The 27,664-nt window shown below is 40.6% G+C and overlaps 1 protein-coding gene across 2 annotated transcripts; it reads left to right on the top strand.

Moving 5' to 3' along the window:
* Positions 1-440: 440 nt before the first annotated feature.
* On the top strand, positions 441-26,647 carry LOC311054381 (NAD kinase-like). Of its 2 annotated transcripts, XM_084070294.1 has the most exons (12): positions 441-694; positions 1,715-1,873; positions 9,244-9,327; positions 18,785-18,914; positions 19,434-19,542; positions 19,852-19,937; positions 20,028-20,130; positions 20,640-20,782; positions 21,890-21,989; positions 23,602-23,759; positions 24,136-24,218; positions 24,661-26,647. In XM_084070294.1, the coding sequence occupies exons 2-12, from the start codon at positions 1,728-1,730 to the stop codon at positions 24,806-24,808; spliced, it is 1,290 nt and encodes a 429-aa protein (XP_083926420.1). In that variant the 5' UTR covers positions 441-694; positions 1,715-1,727; the 3' UTR covers positions 24,809-26,647. The 2 variants fall into 2 exon arrangements, with proteins under 2 accessions (XP_083926420.1, XP_083926421.1); XM_084070295.1 differs by lacking the exons at positions 441-694; positions 1,715-1,873; positions 9,244-9,327 and adding an exon at positions 13,635-14,051.
* Positions 26,648-27,664: the final 1,017 nt, after the last annotated feature.

Below are 27,664 nucleotides of genomic sequence, written 5' to 3'. Positions count from 1 at the left end.
GATGAATGAATGAATGAATTAATTCATGAATGGAGGAAATTAAGATACACTCATATAAAGCAAGGAAGGCCCAAGCTAAATAAAAGCAAATAATGATAATGATAATGATAATGATAATGATAATGATAATGATAATGATAATGATAACGATAATGATAATGATAAGAATTATAATAATACTCTCACAGTATAAGAACATGTAAGGTTATGGTCTTTTACGTTCGGTTCATAAAAAGTTGGCCGTGACAACAGCGCCCACTACTGTCCAATGAATGACTCGCACCAGATCGAAGCAGCTCGTCCAACATGACGTCAAGTGCTGCTGCTGGTCTGTCTGCGTAACACCGAGATTGGCAACCTATCGAATTCGGTGACTCTGGAATTTGCAGTTATACAATTGCACCAGATTCGCCGTCGAGAGAGATGGTTGAAAAGATGCACCGTCCTCCCACCTTTATATATATATAACAGTGTACAAAGTTGTAGTATTTACAAAAGTAAAAGATGAATGGCGTGATGGAATTGCATGGGTCACCAGTGCTGGTGTACCATTAGGGAATCAGGAAACCATGGGCTGACTGTTTACAGCAAGGAAAAGCTAGTGAAATGATTTGAACTATAAATGAATAGAACTAGTTCATGGAGAAGGCTCTGGTGACATTGTCGTGCTCCTTGTAACGTTGTGGATAAAAAGGTCAGTGTTAAATACACATTTTGGACAGTGTCACATATAACAAGTATGTTGGTTTACATGCTAGTTAACATTAGCAGCATAAGCTACATTAGCCATAATTTATCAGGACCCTGCACTGTAAAACCCTTGATTCAACTGAGTGTACAAATGGAACCAAATGGACCCGTAAGGTTCTGCATCCGTTGCTGTCCTGTCCATTTTCATGATAATACTGTAACACAGTGGTTCTAGACGTTTTCAGGCCGCGACCCCCCAAAATAATCATAATTTGAACTGGGGACCCCCCAAAATAATCATATTTGAACTGGGGTAGCCCCCATAATAATCACAATTGAACTAGGGACCCCTCACCCTGACAAGCACTTGGAATTGTAGGAGTTGAGGCATTACATTTAGTTTGACTCAGTCGGTACCATAGATACATATTGTGAAAATAGCAGATATACAAGCTCAGATCGTCTATTTTCTACATTTATACCTCTTTCTTATATTATTTGACAATTTGGCCAATGTTTTAGCAGGTTTAGCATGTTGATTACTTTTGATGCAGTTATGGTCTCTTTCTTTTCTCTTTTTTTTTTTTTTGTATTAAAAAGGTCTTAAAAGTCCTTAAATTGTCACTTCACTGTCATCTGGGGACCCCCCATAAAATCATGTGGGGACCGACCTTCAGGTTGAGAACCACTGCTGTAACTGATACTGTATTTATTTTTTACTGATATGGTATACAGCCACTGTATTGTTACTGTTTTATACTGTCTGTACATATAGGGCCAGGCCCCTGAGTTTATCAACGGGATATGAACATGAATTAGAAAATATAAAGCAGTTTGAGCAGGAAATATTGTTGGTGGCACATGGCTTCCCAGTTCCCACTGCTTTCAAGATATTTGAGATTACAGGGAGTAAATCACATTTGCCCTTTGGTCCTGTACAGTGTACAGTGTATATTTGGTTTAAACATTGGCCTCCAGTTTCACAAATAGACAATCCTCCTTATGTGCGTGTCCTCCTCAAAAGCTGCCTGGTGACTATGGACAGTGGAGAGGAGCTGGGTGTAGGGACTGTCCCTTCTTATTGCTGCGCCACCTGTGACGGTGGCAAAGTCCCCAACCATGGCCTTTCCCTCTGTACCAGGAAGACCAGGAGTCAGAGCACCTCCTCTGCCATAGAATACAGGTGAGTGTTGTTTTCAGAGGAATGGCATTTGTAACCTAATTGCTGGCTGGGGCTTAGGGGGAAAAACACTCCTGTCATTGTGTTGGGAGCAAAAGGATGATGGAATAATATGTTCAGACTACAATAATGTCACCCATTTGTTAAACGTCACTTTGAACAAGCCAGTTTTCAGCTTCTGTGAGCCTAACCGTTTTTTTTTTAACTAACAAAAAAAATATATATTCATAGTCATCGTGCTTGGTGTGGATGCATATTACAGTTGGAGTTTCCCCTCTTTTTTTTTACAAATCGACAGTCTTAGCCTATAGGAACGGTATGGATGTAAATACAGTTTTGACTGTCGCAGCAGAGTAAACAAAGGTGGGAAATGCAGTAACACTTACACCAATATGGAACATTGCTAGTGGATTTACGGCTTTCAGTGCACGTGGGAGAGGGGTCAGCCAACTCCACTTCAATCAACTTTTACTCAAGAATTAAGAGGTGCAGCAGTGTAGGAGAGTAAAAACAAAACAACCAAGCACAGATGTTTCAGCCAAAGCCTTCATCAGTGTGCAATATTACACACTGGTGACGGCTTAGGCCAAAACATCTGTGCGTTGTCTTTACTCTTCTATGCGGCTGCCTGCAACTTGTAATTCCCTGGGGAAAGTAGATTTATGTGGATTTTGCTGACTTGAGGTTTTATTGGATTTCCCACAGGTTTTACTCTGGTGATTGATTCATTATATTCCTCTCCATGTTCTGTACTTGTTATACGCATCCAGCTTCTCAGAAGACTTGGTTGGGTGCAATGGTGATATTTTCCAACTCTTATTTTGGACATTACGCACAGCACTGAGTTGTCTCTTGTTATATGCCATTCAAGTACTGCTTCATTGTTATTATAACCTACAAGTAGCTTACCTGTTTTTTACAGACAGACAGACAGACAGACAGACAGACAGACAGAAAGACCTTTATTAATCCTGTGGGGAAACTCGGGTGTCTTGCTCCTACAGTAGATTCTGGTTCTTACTTATACTGTAGGTCTTACATAATCTCTCCTGTTCATATGCAAAAATGTTTCAATGTGAGGTATGTATTTCTTATTTCTCACTGGTGTTATATACTATAGTTGAGGAAGTTTCATGTTGCGTGAGAAATCTGTTTGAAACAGAATTGTTGCAACATGGTCCATCTTGCAGCATCTCAAATGATGTGAGGTGTTTGTGTATACAGTGTCGTAAGTGACTGACCACTGGTCATGTTGCAAAGGTATTCAGTGCACATCAGTATGTTTGTGTCGGTGTTGGGGATTGCTCAGGGTTCTTCCATGGAGAAGTGAAAAGTCCAGGGAATAATTCTGTGCATTTGAACAACACTAAAAGCTATTTGTTTGTTTAGAGGAACAAACAAACATTGTTTCCCCTTTTGCTGGCGAGGAAATGTTTACCACCGTAGAGTATGTTTCAGATGTTGAAATTAGTGAAGAATTGTGGTTAGAGCCACTAGTCAGTTCTAAAAAAAGAGGAGAAAAATATGTACACTTATTGGACAAAAAGAAAGAAAGAAAAAAAAACCTGCTTTGTGCTGAAGCTGAGGCACTTATGGTCTGCTAGTTGAGCAAAGAGAGTAAAATTGTTTGTCGGATTCAATTATTTTAAATACTCATTGTTTAGGCTATAATCAGTTGGCAAAGTACTATAACCAGTTGGCATTGTTTCCTCTATGCATTTGTATTTGTTGATCACCCACCATGAGAGAAGTAAAAATAAATAAAAAAAATAATAATTTGGCTATGCTTCCCCTGAATCGTGACTCGTGAGACATTGGGCTGTATTGATATTTAATTTGAGAATGAAGCGCTTTTATTGCAATTTATCTAAGTGAGGACAGTTTAAGTGCTGCATCATGCAATACAACAAATAGTTGGACTTGATGGAAAAATGTTCATCTGAAACAAAATAACAATCATGACATTTAGTCGTAAAGCACCTTTGTAAATATGCAGAATCCAATCAAGAAATAATAGAAAAGGAGAGGTTACCAAGTAGGTTAACATCAGATGATAAACAGATGAAAAATGTATGAATGAATGAATCCTAGAAATGTTTGTTAAATGTTAATCATAGAAAATCTGCAATGAGATGAGATATACTTTTATTAATCCCGAAGGGAAATTGAGGCGTTACAGCAGCATAATTTGACAAAATAAATATCTACCAGACTGCAGCCCACAATAGAGGAGTCATCTGTGAACTTCTGGAGATGGCATGTTTCAGATTTAAAACTGAAGTCAGAAGTGTAGATGGTGACCAAGAAAGGTGATTCCCTGGGGTACTCCAGTACTCCAGTCATTCGCGCCAGACTGGCAGACTTGTAGCCGGACATAATGTGGCCTAAGGGTGAGATAGTTTGTGATCCAAGCCACCACGTTGTGGTCTATCTGCACGGCTTTAAGCTTCTCAGCAAGCGGGGCGGGGGGGGGGGGGGGGGGGGGGGCTGGATGGTATTGAACGCACTGGAGAAGTCAAAGAACATGATCCTCACAGTACTCCCCTTCTCCTCCATGTGTGAATAAAGTGGCAACATGGGTTGTGCTGGGATATGAGGGTCCATTATCAAATCTGTTGAAAAACTGATTTCAACAGGTTTGACAATGGACCCAGGTTAGTATTACTAACACTGAATTAAAAAAAGAAAGAAAGGAATTTGCATAACAATCCAATGTTACAGCTTTGTGTGCTGTACATATAGCATGTATTAAAGGGCAAGACCACTTTGGTAGAGGTTTGGGTTGTGTAGTTACCTTGCCATTATGTAACTACAAAGGTGGATAAGAAATAAGAAATGATTACTCTATTGATTAGAAATTAATAATTCAAAATATGCTCCTCATTGACTTAAATTGTATGGTGAAACAGCTCTCAAAGTCACTCTTTTAGCACGTAAACGAACACAAACAAAGATGATTCAGACAATATAGAGCGTCACAAAACCCAGTACTGTTTGTTTTTTAAATACAAATGTTAACATCCTGTTGATTTTACTATTTTTACTAGGAAGAAAACACGGACTGGATCCGCGGATCTGGATCCACATCTTCAAATTGTAAAATCAACAGGAAGTTGCCATTTTTATTTGAAAAATAAACAGTACTGCGTTTGGTGATCTTCTATATTGTCTGAATCGGCTTTGTTTGTGTTCGTTTATGTGCTAAAAGAGTGAGTTTTAGAGCTGTTTCACCATACAATATAAGTCAATGAGGAGCATATTTTGAATTATCAATTTCTAATCAATGGAGCAATTTTTGATTTCTTGTCCACCTTTGGAGTTACATCATGGCAAGGTAACTATACAACCCAAACCTCTACCAAAGTGGTCTTGCCCTTTAAAGAGAGAATTGTTTGAAGAAACAGACTCTGCAAACTTCTGTTTGGATTAGTCACCAGCAATCACCTTTTGTTTTTAGTTTGGACTTTGAAACAGTTCCCAACAGACTTGCTTAACAAGCCAAGGTTGCACATCTGCTTGTGAGGTTTCACAAGATCATTGTGATGTAAATTCAAGCTAAGCCGAGTTTTAGAAGTAATTACGCAAATCTTGAACTAATTTCATGCCTCTTAAAGGGATATTTCACTTTCAATCTCAAGACAGATTCTGCTAACAGAATCTGTCAGTACCACTGTCCTAAACATGTAGTGATGTTGTTAGTATGAATACACACAGAACACCTGAGAGGAAGTGGACTAAGAAAGGGGAGGAGCCAAAGCAAGTTTCTACACAAAAAAAGGAGGTGGTGCCCCCAGAGGCAAAAACAAAGAATTAAATATCCCCTTATTTTTTACCGAATGGGTTTCCAGATTGCTTTCAAACATGTTTGGTGTCATCTACTTGGGCTTTTGTGAGGACCCCAGATAGTTTTTAAGTTGCTCAACTGATTCCATATTTAGATATTTGATATTCATTTATTTATCTTATTTTAATTTTTTCCATTTTCCCAAATACATTTTAAAAAATAACTGAAAAAAAGGACAATATCAGTCACCAGAACCAAGGACGAGTGTTTTCGATGAATCCATCATTTTGTTTGAAGTTGCAATGGGTTTGTATAGGAAGTCTTGTGTCTGATATCTGGGGTGCTCACAAAATCCTGGGTAAACGTTAAAATGACCCCAAACATGTTTGAAAGTGCAATATCCCTTTAATTCTGTTCAAAAGTGTCTCTGTTGCATTTTGTCCTATCCAAGAAGTACTCAATAGTATAAAATAGACTATCTATTAAATAACAGGAGGGAATTAAAGGTTAGCATACAATAGCCTACACATCGATTATTATCACCCAGGAATGCATTGTTGCCCAAAGTTATTCAATTGAGGGCAACAAAGAATGCTGAGCGATAATTAGTTAATCACATACCCAAAGCTTTATTTATTTTCAAAGACAAAATAGCATTTGTTTAATGCAGTAGGCTAATTGTTAGGTTAACATTACTGTCAATAAGGAACTGGACTGGAAAACAAAATGCCAGTGCTACTGGAATTTCTGGTTGCTGTTTTCCACTCTGTGTTTTGGTTCCTTAGCGCCTGGATGAACTCATTGTCTGGAACTTTACCAAACCATCCATTGCAGTCATGCAGTACCATTTTAGCTTGTGCAGATTGTCAACTGCCATATTATCCCTGGGTAAAATTTACGGCAGTCCATTGAGCTCAATGGACAGAGGGCGCCATCTTTAATTCTCATCACATTCTTGATACTGTTGCGGCCAAAATTCTATACACTTAAGAAAGGCTTTTTGAGAATAATGTAAGAGAAACCAAAAAGTATCTTTTGAGAAGTTTAAGCTAAGCCAGAGGGAGATTTCACCCAACTTTGTGTGGGCTCAGCTGTAAGGCAATCAGTTCAGAGTTCCTGGCCATTGTAGAGTCCAGGTAAGAGGTGAGAGGCACAACAGTAATTTTGATAAACCTTTTGTTCCTTGGTATCAGAGGCATTGACAACCTCTGTCTTGTCTTGATTATCAGAAGAAGTCTTTTGTATTCATTTAAACTAATCAGAGTAATCATTACTCTTTCCTGGGCATAGGTCACAGGCAGCAAAATGTGTAGTGATGGGAGCCAGGTCAAGATGGCTAAACAGTAAAATATATACACTCAGGGAATAGTCATGGAATAGTGTTTTTCCTGTCTGATCAATGGACCAATATACGACACCTGCAGGGGGAAAAGGGGATTGGTAGGAATGTATGTTTAGACCACTTGAAGATTTTAAATAGATTAGGTCGCAAACGTAAATTCCCCATCAATACCCGGCCTTTATTTGCTCTGGGTGAGGGGAGTGATAAATGGTCAAAGGGGTATATTAAGTGTTGTCAGGCCTAAGGCTGATACGGCTGTAGCTGACCAGTCAGTGCCACCACATGCTGAACTTTCACCGTGGTGAATGAACGCATGTCAAACATGGTTAATCAAATTGTATTCTTTTTTGTTGTTCTCTGTGTGAATAAGTGAGGTTAGGTGTATGTGTTGTGATAAATAAATGATCACCAGGGTATTTGTCATAGCGCTTGGTATCCAACCTCAGGCCCGGCTGCAATAACTCTCTACATCTCAGACTGATATCCGGGCCAGCCCTCGGTTGCATAACCTCAGGACACAATGACGAATGTGTGGGTGAAAATCTATATATTGTTATCCCCAAAAATGTGGTTCTTGATTGTTTGATAAATTGAAAAAGTAATAGAATAATCGCAAAAAATATAATTGATAGTTCCAGCCCTAATGAATATATATATATATATATACCGTATTTTCCGCACTATAAGGCGCATCTGAGTATAAGGCGCACCTTCAATAAATGTATTATTTTCATATATAGGGCGCACCGCATTATAAGGCGCATCCGCACTATAAGGCGCACTGACGGTGCGCCTTTTAGTGCGGAAACCAAGGGAACCAATATTGATACATATATAAGGCGCATCGGATTATAAGGCGCATCCGCACTATAAGGCGCACTGACGGTGCGCCTTATAGTGCGGAAAATACGGGGTATATATATATATATATATATATATATATATATATACACACAGTCACTTAATTTAATCTCATCCTACGATCTAAGAACAGACAGGCGTCATCTCGGTCCTCGCTCACATAATTCAAGGCAGGTGTGTATAAATGCTGACACTCGCTGATACGTTCATGTAACCCAACATAATAACATTGACCTCGCTGACATGTACATCCATGTACATACTGTACATGCTGACCAATGGGCCTGATTAAAGAGGGACCTGGCTTACAATGGTATGGTGAAAGTGTTTACTACAGCACATTAACCACTTCATCCCTATTCATCGCATCATTAGTAAGGATGCAATGCATTGTGAGCTTCTAGATCCGCTATTTTCACTTTTGGAATTTTGTGGGGGACATTTTTTCATGGAAAACCTTTTGTTTTACATATTCACCTATAATGAGTGAATAGTGAAACCAGGGTTAATGTGGTTATATATAAACCAAAAAATGATTGTAATTGTATTAATCTTAAGAACAGTTGGATTCATTGCATAATATTATAACGGGTAACAGCAGGTCATTTTATTTCACGAAGTGAAAGATTTTAGGTTGTACAGAATGTTAAAATTTTACAGCTGGGTGTCGGTGTTGTTGGTGGGCCTTTAACAAACTACTGGATCGGTTATTGTAACAACAACCAGAAAGAAGCAGATGGTTGACTCTCCCACCCAGACGGCTAATAGGATTTGTAAACCCAAATCACGTGATGGTGCCCTAGGCCCACTGGGCAGCAAAGAGAAGACAGTCTTCTTGTGTGATTTCTTCAGACCTCATTTTGACTCATTCCAATGCTATTGGCGGTGAACTCTCACCCATACTACATTTGCAATCTTTTAATCATATTTGCTGCAAGTGCTTCTTCCCGCTAGACTCACAACTACAGTAGATGGAGAAATCCATTGCATTACTGTTAATGGGGATTAAATTGTATATATCTTTATTACAACATTCGCTGATATGATGTTTGCGCAGCAGGGAGTATCATAGGTAATGTATGGTTTTATCAGGTTGAGATTGGCCCCAAGCCTTTCACAATGTTTCGTGAAATTCACCATACATTGTGAAAGTTGTTTAATTTAACTGTTTGATTTAGGCTGTAGTGGTTTGCATTCAAGTGAAGGACACCGCTCACCATATCCCACAATTATTACACAAGTGTTCCCTGTTAGTGAGGAAAATGTTGCATTATCTAATGCTATTAGTTTTCCTCTAGAAATGGCTGTAAAATGTATTATGTCTGTGGAATCATGAGTTTTAAAGCTTCAACCTAACTCCCTCTCATTGTTGACCTTTTCTTTTAGGAGAAATCAATCACTTCATGGACCAAGCCCTGTGACCACGTTTGGCCCAAAGGCATGCATGCTTCAGAATCCACACGCTGTCATGTAAGTTGGACGGACTATTTAAAACCTAGTTGGAAAAAATGTTGCTATTCGTGTTTCTGACCTTTTCCGCTGTGCTTTGGCATACAAAATGCATAATTGCATCATTCAAGGTGATCAGTCTGAAGGCTTGAAGACAGAACAGTAACACACACCTGCTGGTTGGGGCAGCCGGGGAGATTTCCCAGGAGACAAGAGCAGCATCGTTATTTATCTACTGCTTGTTATTTATTTACTGTGTATTTCACTGGGTTGTTACTTCAGTTTTTCTTGCCATCTCCACCAAGGTCCTTGTCCTACATTGACGGTAATGTTCAATGCCAACCCAGAGGGGGCGCTGATATGAGTATTAGTTTTATCAATATTGATATGAATCTAACTAACAAGGCTACAGGAGGCGCATTGCTTACATCCCAAAACAGACAAAGATCTCCTGGTTCCTGAGACTGTCTCCTAACCGAAAAGTCCCAAATCCAATCACCACTGCAGCCTTTTGGCCTGTTAAAAAAAATGCTTACAAAACAGCACTTCCTATTGTTAAGCCATTGGACTAGTGGGGAGAAATGACTTAGCCTTTACACATATACCTGCACATATAAACATTAAGCTATGATAGACTGTTATTTCACTGTCCCCTTCTCGGCTTGGACAGACTGCTTGCCTCTTGACTCCTACTGTCACATTACTGGATACTTGAACCTTCAACTTAAGGTGGCACGTGATGGATGCATAGGATTAGCATCGTCTATCTAAAGCCTCCTAGGAAAGTTAAAAGTAGCACAGCTTGGCTATCTTTGGATCAAAACACTATACAGTAGGTGGGAAAGGTATTGCTACATAGCTTGAGGCCTGTCAGTCAGTGTCACAGATATGAAAAGGGAAGAAAATGCCCCATTAAATCTAAAAATATCCCTCAGGCCAATATTTCCCGTCATACATCTGGTTGAAATAACTTATTACATTTACCATTTCAGGCTGATGTTTCACTTACTGTATAATTATATATATATATAACACTATAATTAGTGTCCATATAAAAAAAAAAAATTGGCACCGGGGCTGTTTAATTTAGAAACTTGAAGCTTTGTCTTTAATTTAGAAACTTGAAGCTTTGTTTTTCCTTAAACGACGACCGACGAGTCTCTGCAGAGATCTCTGGAACAAGGAGGAGGTAAAAGGTTGCGGTCCTCATTTAGAAATACTATTTATTAATTTATATATAATATAATAATAATTTATTAATACTGTTAAAAAATGCCCCTGTTATAAGTACCATCAACCCCTATTTTGGGCAAATGTTCAATAACATAAAAAAAGAAGCAACATAGCAGAAAAAATAACCTGTGTTCCAATGTAGTCATTAGTTAGTCACAAGCTCTTATTAATACTTTTAATTGGTTAAATATTTATAAAACCTACAGACAGGCTTAACCACTTTGACTTTAAAACTTTACAAACACGAAAAAACATTAAAAGTTGAAATGGGGCGATACGCGGTTATATGACAAAGTATATAGGGCCCAACTCCCCCCTCCTTCCCACAGGACCTGATTACAACGTAGAAAACCAATATTACTTGCAAGTTATGCTTTCAACAGCATTAACAAACCAGAAGTTATGCTTTCAACAGCATTAATTAACCGCCTTTGCATTATTCTGTAAGTCAGACTATATGTGACCATATGTTTCTCAACAGACTGTTGCGGGGCATGCAGAGCCTGCCAGCATTGAGGCATCAGTTTCTATCTCCGCCAGGCCAGCAGAATCAATTATGAACAAACTTCTGTATTTGAAGACATGTAGAAACAACATAGATACATAGATTCTTTTTATGTCCGACTCTGTGTATTGTGTGTATATATTAATTTGAATAATTTTAACTTTATCTGTAATACTGTATATGTCGCAAGTACTCAAGCCTAGAAATAATCACTAATAATCGGGGACACGGATAATAAATCCCCCATATGTTTAATAATGGACTGCACCCTCCCACGAAGCTGAAGTGATGAGCAATTGAAAAGCTTAGTTTCTCCAGAAACCCTTTGAACATAAGATGAAAGAGTCATTGATGTTACCTAAACCAGTAGTTCTCAAAGTGGGGTCCGGGGACCCTCAGAGGTTCTTGGGCATGTTCCAGGGCACACATGGGCAACATACGGCCCGGGGGCCGGACCCGGCCCTTTGACCATCTCAATCCGGCCCGCCAAGTCATAAAAAAAAAAAACTGCCCCCCCCCCCAAAAAAAATGTAAAAATATCTACATTTTAAAAGGCTGCCATATGTTACGGGTTTTGAGACAAATTAATTAAACTCCAATTAATATTAATTCATATTTGCCATTTGAGTACATACCTGCATTCCTCCATCCGTATGTACTCAAATGTTTTATGTTTACAATGTAACAGTGAAACAGTCTGCTGTGAGTTCATCATATAATGAATGCGATGTGAATGCAATGTGTTTTATCAGTGACCTATGGAGAGGTGCATATCAGATAAGATAAGATACGGCATTGACGTGGATTGTTTCATGTGATCTATTCATTGTAATCTCGTACAGAGTACACCAGAGTGATACAAAAAGAAAGAGAAAGATCAACATTTTATTGATGAACATTGTTGTTGTGAAAGCAAGGACCTTATTCTAATGTAGTCTGGCATGTCTACCAAATTCATGCAGTTTCAACATCATTCAGCACTTACAGTATGTGTTTCAAGTTTCAATTCAATTGTACAATGAATGTGTGGCCCTTCACTCATTTTATCGAAGTCAGTGTGGCCCTCTGGAAATAAATGCTGCCCACCCCTGTTCCAGGGGGTCCCCAGCTAAATTAGTCAATGACTTTACCGCTTCATTCATATTTTATACTTTGGCTCTTCAAAAATAGCAGATGTACAAGCGCGCCACCGCGCGCTGTGAGCTTGTACATCTGCTATTTTTTTTAAATGTGGATAATATATATATTTTTTAAACACAAATCTAATTTTCTGGGGGTCCCTGCCCTGGCACAAAATCTTTTAAGATGGGGGTCCACGGCCAAATACATGTTAATTTGGGGGTCCTTGACATGAAAAGGTTTGAGAACCACTGAACTAATAAACAATGAATGTGATCATTATGATATAAGCTGACGTTTCATATGACACACTATGCCTGTTAGCCCAGCTGGTCAGAACTTGGTGCTGATTATTATTATTACTATATGCACTCTTGTAACTTTAACTAGCAAAAAAGTAAAAGCTAAAATATTACGCCTAAAGCCTTCCTTGGTGGCCCTGGGGGTGAGACGTAGCTGCTGGTGTTAGTTATGTAATAATCTGTCATCGCTTTACTTATCTGTTCTTTGATTGTGATTGGCAAATGTTTGGAGTAAAATGGTAATGGCTGTCATTGTTCAGATCCATCAAACTAGAAACCACAAACCAGCCACACTGGATAGTTGTTTTCCTCTGTGAACGGGTGTGGTTGTGCATACTTCTTTTAGTGAGACTGTGTATTACAACTATTGTAAACCGATGCAGTGTTATGATAGTCATAGCAGCCATGGTCTGCTATAACATAGCCATAATTTGATGAAATGTATGGGTCGATATAGCTAGAAGCTCCTGTTTTGTGTGTTAAACAGAGAAAATGATTTGCTCCATGCGACAGGTAAACCAGTGTTACAGGTAAACCCTTACTGTAGCTGCTAATGGTTGGGTTCCATTTCAGGGGTATATTAACTTTTGTGATGTACAGAGATGCCTAAACTACAGTATGACAGATTCACTTGCAGGTTTAGTTTTTGTGACATCTCAAAGTCTCGATTTAGGATGGGCTCTATAGTTTCTCTTCAGGTTATATTTTGAGATAAATTGTGTTGTTATTGTATATTTTCATCTTGACAGAGCAAAGTTAAATATTCTGATAGTGATAGGTCCTGTCACCTACCCTTCCCCCTCTGACCTGTGTCAGTCACCCTGTGCTTTCCCACAGGCATTGTCTTTGTCCCACAGGCATTGTCTTTGTTTCTGGCTTTAAGCCATGAAAATATCACCAAGTTCAGCCACTCTGGCTAAACAATTCTGTCAACAAACAAAACATGAATGCCTTAAAGATATCTCACACCTCTTCTTGCAGAGTTTCCTTGTAGTGTTACAGCAAGGTAAACAAGCAACAGTTCCCGGTACGTCTGTCTGTGTCAGGACACACCCACCCTATAAGAAAACCTTTTCCCCTGAAATGGGCGTCTCCCTCAGGTGGGCAGGGCTGAGGTGACATCACCTCCTCAGGTCTGTCTTAATAATGAGTGAGCTTTAAATGGAGCAGCAGAATGCAGCGTGGTGGTGATTCAGTGTTAAGGCCCTTTGAGAAGAACAGTGGCTGTTGCTGAGTGTGGCCAAGCTGTGTGAGCCGTGGACAGCAAGGACAGACATCACACCACAGCGCTTCAGCGGAGCGTCCTCAACAACAATAGGTGACAAAAAAGTCACAACTGACCAGATGACATCGCTGCCTCCGTCTAGTATGTTTTACTTGTTTTTAGAATAATAGGCGTTGGAAGACGATGCTAGCGATAGGCCTTGTGTAGTGTACGTACAGTATAGCTGGACCTACTGTATAGACTGGAAGGGTAATTATCCAAAGCGGCGTCATCATCACATGCATACAGCCATGAAATACAGCCAGTATGTGCTCCAAGATGCCCCAGGAACCAACCACAGTGACAACAAAGTGTGGAAATGGTGAGAGCTGCTTCTTTTTTTCCTCCTTCCTCTCTGTCTGCATCTCTCTCTACGGAGGCCAGGGGAACGGTGTCGTTTGTTTGTGATGCTTGAAACAGGCGCCTCGCTCCTTTGGTGTAGCAGCCTGTTTCAAAGGGATGCTTCTGCCACCTGCACGTCCTGTGGCCCTTCACAGTTAACCATTGAGACCCAGCATCCCTTTTCTACAAAGAGATTTGGTGTAGAGGTAAACGAGAGCACACCAAGTACAGTTGCAAGAATAGAGAGGGTTTAAGTGGTTAGCCTTCGCTGCTTGTTTTACACAGTTAAAATCTGGGTGTTGATTTGACCCATATGGTTAAACTTTTTACACAACCCACGACTGTGTAGTTACCACAATGTTGTGTCAGTATATTGCATTAAAAGTAGGGAAGTAAGGCTTGAGGTTTCTGTTTCTCTATTTTTTGTGGTATACCAGTGGAAAAGAGGAAACAAAGGTGTATTCATTGTCTGTATTTATTTATTTATTCATTTATTTTTACACAGTAAAATGTGTTAATGTATCCATGTGTACACTCTCAGAGTGTAAATGAACACTCTGGAGTTTACTGTGTCACATGCGTCCAGCCAGGCATAGTGCAGGCAGCCATCCGGTTGAAAAGCACTGTATTTGACCAGAGGTAAGCTCTCTGTCTGCGTTTTTTTAAGTGGTGGCTGTGATCCAACGAAAGCAACGCATCATGGTGTTATTTAGTGCTTCCTGGGACAGCGGGACTGTCCTATGTGGTTCTAGACTGGACCCACCTGTCTGACTGGGCGAGGTACTAATGTGCGTGGGAAGGGTCAGGGCGTGCACAACAACACTGCTTTCGGGTGCTGAAAAAAGAAGCAGTTAACAACAGCAGCATGCTATTGAATAGAACCAGGCCAAGTCCCCCGTTCCGCAGTTTCGCTCTTGTATCTCATCAGAGGTCAGTTCACTTTCGATCCGTTGATCTCATTTTATTAAAACATTTGAAGGATTTGAAGAAAGTATTTTCCCAAAGCTTTGTCATTTAGGGTGCGTTCGGATATAAGGCACTGAGTGCACTGGTCCAATACAAACCAATACGTGTGTGCGCTCCCGGTGCGCACCCTTAGTAAGTAGTGTAATACCTGGTATCAGTATGTGGAGGCCAGTCTATGATGTCAGTCATCTATGACAAACAGACAGCACATCTACAGTATGATGCACCAAGTTGGGAGAGTTCGGGGGTCTCCATATATGGCTCAGTTTTTCAGCCAATCAGCTAAGGCTAAGCCAATCGAGGGACGGACACACAGATACACATAAATACGTAGGTAGCTGTTGTATTTTAATAGATTAAATAGAGGGTTGAGATTACCACCAATGTGGCTCGATATTGCACCAGTTGGTTACTTTTTTCAGTTCACTGTGTTGTGTCATCAAATGTCAGTCAGTGTTGCATCTTTTCAATTTTATCCTTTTCAATTTCCCTCTTTGCTCTTAAAGGGAAGTGTGAACGTGCATGTGTGACTATAAGAAGAGAAAGTGAAAGGGCCTATGTGATTTTCCCGATTGGCGCAAGAGAAGCCATGGAGTTATGCGGGTTGAAGTACTCAGATGTTTTACTTAAGTAAAAGTAGCAATACCACAATGTAGAAATGCTCTTAGAAGTTAAAGTCCTGTATTCCAAATGTTATACGAGTGAAGAAGTTATAACAAAAACGGCACATAGAAGAGCAATGCTGGTCACTGCTACCGTGCAAAGGATCAAGTAATATAGGATATTCTGCTTTCGCGGCCCCTTCAATCGAGTAGAGGAACCAGGCCTCAGACATATCCTGACTCAATCTCCAGGAACACAGGACGACTTGTTCCAAGAACTGGGAGCAGCAATAGCCTGGCATTGAGATCTCAGATGCCGTCTTGGTGGAAAGATGGCATCTAAGATGTGTTGCTGCAGCTGCCTTCAACATACCGTTCTTCACGCACAGTAAAGTCCTCAAAGTGAAATTAACACTGATATTACTGTGCATAATTACACTTTTTTCCCCATTGTAATATCAATTGCAATTTGTTATTTAAAGACGGGTGTGAGTGATGACCTGTCAGGGTTATAACACATGATACCACACCATGACCATATTAAACCCAGCCCAATGGGGAGATTACCACTTAAGCCAGAGCAAAGCAAATTAATCAAGTTTAAATACTTTTATCTCTATGCAAAAATGTACACTACAGCAAAGTGTAGTATAACTTCCTTAGGGTGTGACATGAATGTGTATTGTCAATACTTGTCTATTAACTAAGTAACTATTGGTATGGAGAGAAGTGTACCACCACCTTCTAGACTACTTTTGAAAAACGATATCCTCACATAATCCATATCCTATGCAACCAGTCAATGTGTCGACCTTAATACATCCAACCTTATAATCACTTGCATAAAGGTAAAGCCTTTCTTACTAGAATGAGTTAAGACGTCTTAGAGCTACTGATGAAGGATGCATCTATAGATGTGATACAATATCTCACCAACCTGATCACTGGCAGCACTGTATTTTTCTGTCGATACTTCAGGAGCAAAATGTCAAAACGGTAACTTTCAAGTCTGTTAAAGAGATCGCTATCCATGCTTGCTGTCTTTTCAGGCTAATGCGTATTTTATACTCTTTCATACGATGATTTTATTCACCGAAAAGAGCAGATCTTCAAGCGACGTGTTGTATACTTGTAGATCGATTGTTAGTGGTGAGCAACACTGTCATATGTTGAAATATAATATAATCAGGCCTTAAGGTCATGATGAATAATGCAGAGGTTAGACAGCCAACACAGCAGGGATCAACATAAGACACTGGACTGCCATTTACTTTCAAATTACACAGTTGTTAGATCTGACCAAAGTCTCTTTAAGGTGTTGGGTTAAGAGATACATGCTGGGGGTATGTGGTAACAGAGTTAGACTCTTAACCCATTAAGACCAGGAACACATTTGTCATTTTAGATTTTAACCACTTTAACCATTATTTTATACTTTGGCTATTTTTGAAAAATCATGATTTTTTTGGGGCAAATCTTTGAATATGTATTCTTTTTTTAATCTTTGCTTCTGGGGGTCCCTGGAACTAAATATTTTGAGATGGTGGGTCCGCGGCCAAATACATATAATTTTGGGAGTCCTTGATATGAAAAAGTTTGAGAACCACTGATATTATAGCAACATAAGTGTTTTAGAAAACTGAAAGGATTTAGAGGACATTTGTAGAATCGGCCTCAGGTCTTAATGGGTTAAGTCCCATGTCTCTAATTGGATAGGTGCTAAGATGTGTGGCTTTAACAGACCTGTCTGGACTGTTACCCAACTGCTCATAATTTCAGTTAGCTAACTGAAATGAGCTAATTGAAAATCATTTCAACATATTGTTTCGCTGCAAACTGTGGTCTGCTTTTAAAAAAAACACCTACTTTTTGTCCTGTCGAAAGGGTCGTTCACTTCAGAGGTCACGCTAGGTAGGATTTTAAACTCCCTGTACAGAATGATTACAGTCTACCGGACATCTGATAAAAATGACGTCCATATCCATTTTTAATGCATGAATAACAAGCAGGTGCATAAATGTTGCCTAACAACAGTGACATCATTATATTTTGGATTGAACACTATTTGAACATAAGGGAGTAATATAAGAATTGTGTATAGCCTAATTCTGCGTACTCACGCTAGCAGCTTCAAAACAACAGGCCTACAAGCCATTTTCAATGGAAACCACTGACATTAAGAGCAATCAAAGGGTACTGCACAAAAAATAGAATCATTCATGTTGATTGGCTCAACTGGCCAGCAATAAATCAAAATACAGGCTCCTCACAGGTTATGGAATAGACTATTGAGTGGTGGGTGCTGTCCATGCATCTATGGTAAGAGAGCTTCAGAAAGTTGATCAAGCTTTTGTGGACATCTTGTTCAGTTTCCTCAGATCTTTTCAATTCAAGTGGTAATATGTATTCCATGTACATGTATCCATCTTTGTGAACGTCGTGGTTTCACCTGCACATGGCGCGACTTCACAGTGATGCTAGTAATGAACAGCTGTCTCTTTAGGCCTCATTAGGCATATCTGTTGGATGTTTCATCTCCAAATGTGTGTGAATCGTTGTGTTTGGACAACTTGGCGTTGCACAGCTTGCATTTTTACCTAGTTTTCATGTCTCACCCTCCTGTGAAATTGTGTGTGTGTGTGTGTGTGTGTGTGTGTGTGTGTGTGTGTTAGAGAGAGAGAGAGAGAGAGAGAGAGAGAGAGAGAGAGAGAGAGAGTGCACTTGAGGAGCAGAGGATTTGAAATGATTTGCAGTGATAATAATAAATTGCAGTGGGTTTTTTTGTTTGTTTTTTATCGGACAGGATGTCCGGAGGGATTTATATATTCCGGCTTATGTCATAAAAAACGTCCAAAACCGGCAGCTACCGGCCTAACAAGATCTCTGGTTAACATTAAGGAAAATGGGATGCTAATGAACTAGATTTGTAGATTCTGTCCAGCATGCAAATTAATAGATTTGCCTGGGATTTCCGCACTTGAACACCATGTTCAGAAAGCGGTCTGAACACAGATTTCTTGGCTGAGAAGGAACGTCAACCCCAAGTTGATATTTTACAATTTATTACAGCTCTTAGTCCTCACAATTGGCCTGTTTAATTTACGCTTCCTTCTGAAAATGAATGTGACGTCTCCTTCTTGCTCAGGCACATCCAGGACCCTGCCAGTCAGAGACTGACGTGGAACAAGCCTCCCAAAAGTGTCCTTGTCATTAAGAAGATCCGCGACACCAGCCTGCTGCAGCCTTTTAAAGCGCTGTGCACGTTTCTCACCGAGGTACAACCAACACGCTGTGTGGTGTCACTCACACATTCACACACCCTGTGATATCACTCACACCATCCACCATCCATGTGCGCTGTGACATCACTCACACATCGACAGAGCGGATCATTATGTGAATTGTTTGAATTCCATGTCCACACTACGCTCACGTCAAAGCATTGAAACTGTTGCATGATTTACTGTCAAAATCACATTGGTCTTTTTGTGTGTTTTTAATCAGACCTTAGCCTGGCTAAAACACAATGCAAAAAAACACACCAAGTTATTGCAGTGTTCCTAACTTTGCGATGGCTCTCTCAATGAATTTATTGCTGTGGTCCTCAACTGGTTTCACATTGGGAAACTTATTGTGAGTTGGCCATGAAGTCAGGACCTATTATTTTAAATAACCCCTGGTAACCTACTTTTTTGAACATAATAGTATAGCCATTCATGACTATATTTCCACATTTAGTTAACTTTAAAAAGCAGAAAGACTTTGCACAAATTTTCGGAATGTTTATTCTGTAGGTGAAAAACCTGATTGTTTACGTGGAGAAGACAGTTCTGGAGGACCCGGCCATCGCAGGCGATGAGAACTTCGGGACCGTCATTAAGACCTGTTGCACTTTCAGAGAAGGTATGCTGGCCAACGGGCATTCTTATCATATGAAATGTTTTTCACCTAGAAGAGCCTTAACCGCATGAACCCTATTCTGGGGCAAACATTTGACAAAAATAGCTGATCTGATAGTAGATCGGCTATTCGGCAAAGAGATTTGATGTAGAGGGAAATAATTTCAGGCCTAATATAGAGCCCTGGAAGACCCCAGGCAACCAAGTATATAGGGTTTAAGTGGTTAAGCCTACATTTATACCTCATCACACAGCAGTGATGAAAATAATAATATGTTATAAACATTCTCACTTTCTCTTTTTTCCCCACCAGATCTCGATGACATTTCCAATCTGGTAGACTTCATCATCTGTCTGGGTGGAGATGGAACCCTGTTGTACGCATCTTCACTGTTCCAGGTACGAACGCTGATATCTCGCTACCCAAACGTTGTTCCTTCATAATAACAACTTATAACAACAAATTCTAAACAAGGGTGTATTTTGCAGGAGAGTGTTCCACCGGTAATGGCCTTTCACCTGGGTTCCCTGGGGTTCCTCACGCCTTTCAACTTCGACACTTACCAGTCTCAGGTCACCCAAATCATCGAAGGTATGCGACATCTGACTAGCGCCATCTTAGCCACACAGTAAAATTCAGTGTTATTCTTTTCCCATTTGTAACTCTGAGAGTTTATATGTCTTTTATGGTGTTCATTTATTGCAGGCCCTTGGGCCCTAACAATGGTAATGGGCTGATTGCTGACACTCTGTGCCTTCGATCAGCTTCTCTACTATTGGTTACCTCAAATAGGCCTCCTGCCTACTTATAGCCAACATGGGCAACCTGCATTCAGTGTTGATGATGGTCTGAGCATTAAAGATTTTTTTTTTGCATCTAAAGAGCCTCCTTCAGTGTGCGAGCCCCTTCTATTTGTTTATGGACTTTCATGCTGGCCTCTGGCACCTGTTTTCAGCCCTATAGTAAGCCTTGAGTTTAGAGTGCAAACTTCCCTACTGAGAGTGTCGCAATGGAGTAATCAAATGGACCATTGCAGCATATACGCAGGGTTGTTTTTGAATTTGTGTGTTCTCACTGAGATGTGGTTTTGCTCGTTATAGGAAACGCCGCCATCATCCTGCGCAGTCGGCTGAGAGTGCGTGTGCACAAGGACAACAAGGAGAAGAAAGCCAGGGTGGACGAGAAAGGTCTCATCATGACCAACGGAGACAGCGAGGGAAGCCGCAAAGCCATGAATTACCAGGTGAGACTGAGCTGCTACAGTACATCATCCACTGCTGCTTTGTTTTCAATCTCGTTGACCAGCAAACTTTTGTTTGTTTTTCTCTACCCCTTTATGTTGAAAATATTCTCCATTTTAACACATATATATAGCCCTATAGTAATTTGCCAGGTACTAGAACCTATATTTAAACTATCTAATGATACCTACTATTAGTTTGCAAGGCAACATAACATGGATTCATACTGTACATGACACTGTTAGTATAGCACATGACGGACCCTAGTGCAAAAATAACAAATAAAAATGTAGGTGTCCAAAGTATGCATGTTTCCCAAGATTGTTTGCAAGATATTAAAGCTTACCGGTTTGGATGTGTTGAATTAATTTAATTGCCATAACATCATTGATCGAAAGCCTTTATGCAACGACTCTCTAACCATAACCCTTTGTAAACAATATTCACCCTTAAATCACCTCGAACTCCACTAATGATTGCAAGAAGTGCCAGTGACCGACACGGCACGCCGGTCGCCTACCCTGTTCCACAAACATGTACGACAGGAACATTGCACAGTGGGCCTCCCTGTCTGTTGGACTGGCACGAGCACAGTGAAATCACAGAGCTAACCTCAAAGCAAACACAACAGTGCTATTATGGTGGCAGGTAAACAGGGCGACAACCGTGAGATTGAAAACAGCGGCTGACAACAGAACAGGTCACCAAATCACTCGATCCTAACAACTTGGCACACATCTCAAAAGATAGCGATGTCCTCACCCCCTGGTCTGTGGTTATCCAGGCTGCCATTACTGCAACGCGTGCATGAGCAAGCATTGTTGTCAAGCAAAGGAATGCTGCATGGAGAGACAGGAGTGCACTGGGAGAAAATAACACTGAACCTGTTCGACCTGCCCCGCGGCTGTGCTCGTCACTCTCTCAGGCACAAGAATAAGCTTTGTTTGTGGATCTGTGAAACCAATTGGGAGACTCTTGTGATTTTGGGAATTGCGCAAAGCTGCAATCCGTAACCTTTTATGTCCTGTATATATACTCCATGTGTCAATGGAGTATATAGGCTTTAAGTGGTTCAATGTGGTGTTTTGTTTGTGGTCGTTTCTTGTCAGGTGTTGAATGAGGTGGTGGTTGACAGGGGTCCATCGTCCTACCTCTCCAACGTCGACCTCTTCCTGGATGGACACCTCATTACCACTGTACAGGGAGATGGTGAGTATTCCACTCTATATGAATCTATATGAATATGCTTTACACTGAAACTAAGAAAAAACTTAACTAGCAGTCCTTGTCGAACAGATGTCTTTTCAAGGCTGACTTAAATATCTCCGGCATTGCAAATCTCTGCCGGGAGAGAGTTCCAGGGGGTGGGGGCTGCCACACTGAAATCTCTGTCGCCAATAATTCGCAAGCTGGTTCAGGGGGTGCAGAGGAGACCCGTGACTGAGGACCGCAGATACCGTGTGGGGGTATTATTCATGGAGTAGATCAGACAGTTACTGGGCATGGCTGGATTTGTAGGTGAGGAGGAGGAGTTTGTATGTGATGTGGAATTTAACTAGGAGCCAGTGTAGGTGGATGAGGGTGGGGGTAATGACTGCTAGGGCCTTGCGTGGGTAAGAACCCTGGCAGCTGAGTTCGGCACATACTTTAATTTTCTGCCTTTATTTGGATAGTACAGTGTAGATTAACAGGAAACGGGAGAGAGACGGGGAGTGACAGGCAGCAAAGGCAGCCGGGCACAGGAATCAAACCAGCGACTCGCTGCATTAGATGTGTGGTATGCACCTTAACCACTTAAGCCATCGCCGCCCCTAGTCTTGTAGATTTTGAATTAACTTACTATATGAGCATACATAGATTCATTGTCCATTTCCTCACTGTGACTGCACAGCTACAGTAGTATAAAACCTTAGTTATACTTAGTTGCACGTGGGTGTTGTGCACTGAAATTAGCAGATCTACAAGCGATGCAACATGTTGTGAGCTTGTAGTTTAGCTATTTTCAGTGTGTTTCACAGGCACGCAACTACAACTAAGTATAAATCAGGCAATAGCCACTTTGTCGTTCGGTCTGTCATTTTGTAGAGCGCACTGAGGGCTGATCGCTTATCACCGATTCCGTGCTTGATTTAGGACACAAGCAGTGATGGATGTCTGACAGGCCAAATAGATCAATCTGCTGATCAATTTGCTGAATGTTCAGTCTTTGCTTCCTCCTCTGTCTGGCCTTAACCTTCCGGGAAGAACCTTTCTGGAAAACCTGTCTGTATCTTTAGAAATGTCTAGAGCCCCTGATATTGTTATAGAAAAGAGGGTTGGGCATTCGGGTGCCGCAGGGGTAATGTACCAGACTCAAATCCAGTCCTTGCCAGGCATTTATATGAACACACTTGAGCATGTTCGGGGGAGGGAAGGCGGGCGGGGAGGGCGATCTTTGTCGCTGCACCAGCGACTCCTATGGGCTGGGGCGGGGAATGTTAAATGGGAGGAGGATGGAGGTGCTACGTCCCCTCTTCATCACTGGAAGATGAGCAAGTAGGGTACAATAGCATTAAGTAAGTAAGCCATGTGGCCCATAGTTCAGGATCCTATCTCCTGTTTCCTTAGCGTGAGGTAGCTTTATGTACAAGTGCCCCTCACAATCACTCATAATTGCCTCATTTCAATATTGTTGTTGAAGATCTTTAGTGTCAGACAAGGTGATTTCAATTTGCTGAGAGAGAAAGACAGAGATTGATTGGGGCTCAAGTGTTATACTTGTTTTTTTTGTTGCTTTTCTTTCTGCATTGTGCAGTGGGGTCACTCTGTAATGCATTCCCAGGTGTGATAGTGTCCACTCCCACGGGAAGCACAGCATACGCGGTGGCTGCAGGAGCTTCCATGATCCACCCCAACGTGCCAGCCATCATGATCACACCCATCTGCCCTCACTCGCTGTCTTTCAGACCCATCGTGGTTCCTGCCGGCGTGGAACTCAAGGTACAGTGGATGTGCAATTAACATTTGTGTTTGGTACTCCTCATGGCTATATCACTGGTTCTCCACGTGGGGTCCTTGACGGGGTCCCAAGGATACCCAGCTAAATGATTGATAGTTGACGCTTACAGGTCTATAAAGGGCAGTCCACACCAAACACTATCTTATGGGGGGCATTTGCCTAATGCATATCAAACTGTGGGTCCTTGAAATGAAAACATGTTGAGATTCACCTACAGTAGGTGATCCAAGTGTCTGTTTTCAAAAACACATTTTTAAAAGTATCTCAATGTGACCGGTTAACATTCTTGTGCAGGTTTGCATCACCAAAAGGTTTTCGTACTAAAGCAACCGCATTCCCTGCGTTTCACCTTTGCAGATAATGCTGTCCCGTGACGCCCGGAACACTGCTTGGGTGTCTTTCGACGGGAGGAAGCGACAGGAAGTCTGCCACGGAGACAGGTAAGCCGACAGTGTCAGAGTAGCACAGCAACAGTGACAGACATGCTAATGGCTTATAGCTCTAACCACCCCCACAGGGCCTCTTCCCCCGACACTCACAGGTGTTTGTTGCATAACCTTATTGACCCAGCTTACTGGGCTTGAGCCAGGTGCGTCCCCGCACGCACGGTGCAAGTTATTTAATGTTCTACTTCCTTCATTAAGCCTTACAAAAAGAAACATGTCCTTCCTGGTTCCTCACCTGAAGCGCCGCCCACTGTGTCATTGAGCCATAACGGAAAACAAATGCACAGTCATGTCACCACGTCTTGTGTCAACACCTCCCGCTTGTTACGTGATTGCAAATACCTCGGACTTTTCTTTCTTTTGTTTTCATTTTTTTACCCACTGACTCAATAATGTTTTATGTGTGTGCCAATTCCCCCTCCCATCCCCGTTTCAGTATTACCATCACTACTTCCTGCTACCCCGTTCCCTCCATCTGTTTTCGAGACCCGGTCAACGACTGGTTCGAGAGCCTGGCCCAATGTTTACACTGGAACGTGAGGAAGAAGCAGAACTACCTCAGCTCAGAGGAGGAAGAGTTCTAATGGCTGACTCCTCCGTAAGGGGATCCTCTCCAAGCTCACGGTGACATCAAATGCTCGGTTTCAGCACTCAACAAATATCTATCACGAGTGGATTCTAATTTGTTCAATGTTGTTGCCGCAGAAGGCCCCTGTGTGTGTGTGTGTGTGTGTGTGTGTGTGTGTGTGTGTGTGTGCGTGTGTGTATACGCACAGTGAAGTCTCGAGTGTTCATTTAACTATGAGTGTGTGCAAATTTGCACACTCTGAGTAACAAATGGATGAATTAACACTGAGGATTTTACGGAGATGTTTTATTTCCATACTTACATCATCAATAGCAAACGTTTAAAAGGTTTAATGCTGTTTTTACAGCAAGGTCTTTGGTAATGCTTTACTGTATGATGGACCTAATTACGAAGGATTGATTTGTGTTAATTGAAACCTGAGAGTGTAAAGATTGATTTAAATGAGTACGTAATGACAATTGTGCTGAACTTTTAGTTCCACCCTTGATGCACTGGGAAGATTGTCATTACGTACAAAACACAATCAGCTCTGGATAGCGGTTGTTGCAATGAACCTAACAGTATAGACGGATGTTATCTTGTTCTTGTAGGTTTCTGGCACTGTCAAATCTTTTTTTTTGACAGTTTCCAAATGGGTATGCCAAGAAATGGCATTTTTCTTGGACATTTTACAATTACTATGTTACAAGTGAACACTGCATTTCCTGAGTTCTCACGATCGAATGCTTAATTTATCCGTAGTTGTACGATGGGGTTGTTCGCCAAAAACAGCAGATCTACAAGGTCACAATCTGAGGCGATGGCATTGCAAGTTTGTAGATTGGCTATTTTCAGCGAGCGACTAAGTACAATGTTTTATGATTTAATGTATTGTCGATATCACTTAATTTCTCAGAAAGAGCAGGGAAATCACATCTCTTCTGCAATGCCCAAATTTACTGGCTGTGCCTTAAACACTGGTCTGTTGTGTATAAATGTAAAAAATATTAATTTAAAGGTTTATGTGATCTTAATTCTACCTATCATACTGTATATCATATCTCTGCACTGCAGTGTTGCAGATGTACCATACCATACCCGTGCTATTCTCTTTACTGTTGCAGGCATTGGTGGATCTAAAGAAAATGGAAATATGTAGTAATGTTGCGTATCCGTTATCTGCAACCTCTGTGTAGCGAGTGAAAATACGACATGGCAAAGAGTATGAGGAACTGTTGTAAAAATGAATTTCATTCCACCATAACTCAGATGCCCCAAGCATCTTTATTTTGAATCTCTATGAAGCCATAGTTAAACTGTGTTTAGTTTACAGACTTGTAGTCTGTTTGCGAGTTGTAACATGTGACCGCATTAAAAGGTTAGGCTTCTTTGACGGCAGGATTGAGCATATCAAGACTGTTATTTCGTAGTGCTAAAAGTCTGTTTTGCAGTCTCTGCTTTGAGTATATATTTAACGTGGCCTAACTTACATTCTGTTTAAAAAGATTGGTGATTTCTCTGTGCTTATATGCCGTATCTTCTGAATTCACCTAACAAAACCATTAACTCTCTTAACTGAATATACTAGCAGTGAAGTCAGGTTCAACAGAATCCCACAAGAGGACCAACTCTGACTCAAATTCTTAAGTCAGTCATTCCTTAAACTTTGACAAATGTACGCAATGCTTGAATGAAGATGTATTTTGTATAGTCTATATGTTTATTGACCAGTTTACAATGTATCATTTCTGAAAAGAAGTCTATTTGGTACTTTTTATATTAATCAGATTTTCCAAGTTCTCAAAGGTTTTAATAATTATTTTGTTAAAGTCAATAAAATCTATTCTCTTTCTTAGTGGCTGTAATGTTTGGATATGTTTAATCTTTAAGTTATTTTCCTGTAGGCCCTACAGTATAACTGTAATTATATTGGAATGGATGCCAATTTGCTATTTGACTTGGTGAATTGCCTAGCTTGAAATTTAGGGCCAAAGGTCAATACAAAAATAAACTAATGGCAAAATATTTACTGTACATGCATTCCAAAACAGTCTAATTTGCAGTGGCAATGCTTTCAATTGCATGTATGAATACAGAAAATGGGAAAAAACACAATAGATATATATTAACATGTTGACCAATATTTGTCATTATTGCCTGTTTATTGAACTGCTCAGTGGAAACGTATGGAACCACATTTATTGTGTAGTCTATTGGAACAGTCAATGAAGAAAAGCTATACATTTAGTATTTCAGGCAGTTTGGGGCCTTGACATTCTGTGTGAACATAGTTAAAGGCATGGTTGTTGGGACTAACATTGTGTGAACAAGCTTCCACAATGACTGGAATTCTATGATGGGTCCACTCACAGAAAACCTTTTTTTCCCTTGTGTTGCATCATTGTCAAGTCTTCTCTCGAAGTGCTTTTCACTTGTGTCATGAAGCCCTGTAAAGGGCCATTCACACCAAGCACGAATCACGATAACTATAAAGTTATCGTTTTAAATAATCGTTCTAAGTGAAGTGGATGGCAGAGTTCACACCACAACTATAACAAAGACAATGGTGAACAATATATAGTTAACGTTATGTTATAGTTGTAGTTCTCGGTGTGGACGGCCCTTAACTCTGAACAGCCTATAACTTGGACTTTTGTAATTATGGGATCCTTGTAAACACTGTTCCTCAGATGATATGAATTCTGCTATTTTTTTTCTTCTCCCAGAGCACTTTAATAAACAAAGAATCTTTTAACCAATAAATGTGTGATCAAAGACACACTTTTACATGTGAAAACTAAATCCTGTGTTTTACAGTACAGTACTGTATATGTATCTCACTGTGTTTAACCATATGGAACCCTAGCATCCC

Source organism: Gymnoscopelus microlampas (assembly GCF_963454915.1).
Source record: "Gymnoscopelus microlampas genome assembly, chromosome: 10".
NCBI lineage: Eukaryota > Metazoa > Chordata > Actinopteri > Myctophiformes > Myctophidae > Gymnoscopelus > Gymnoscopelus microlampas.
This window is presented reverse-complemented; position numbering and strand designations above follow the sequence as displayed.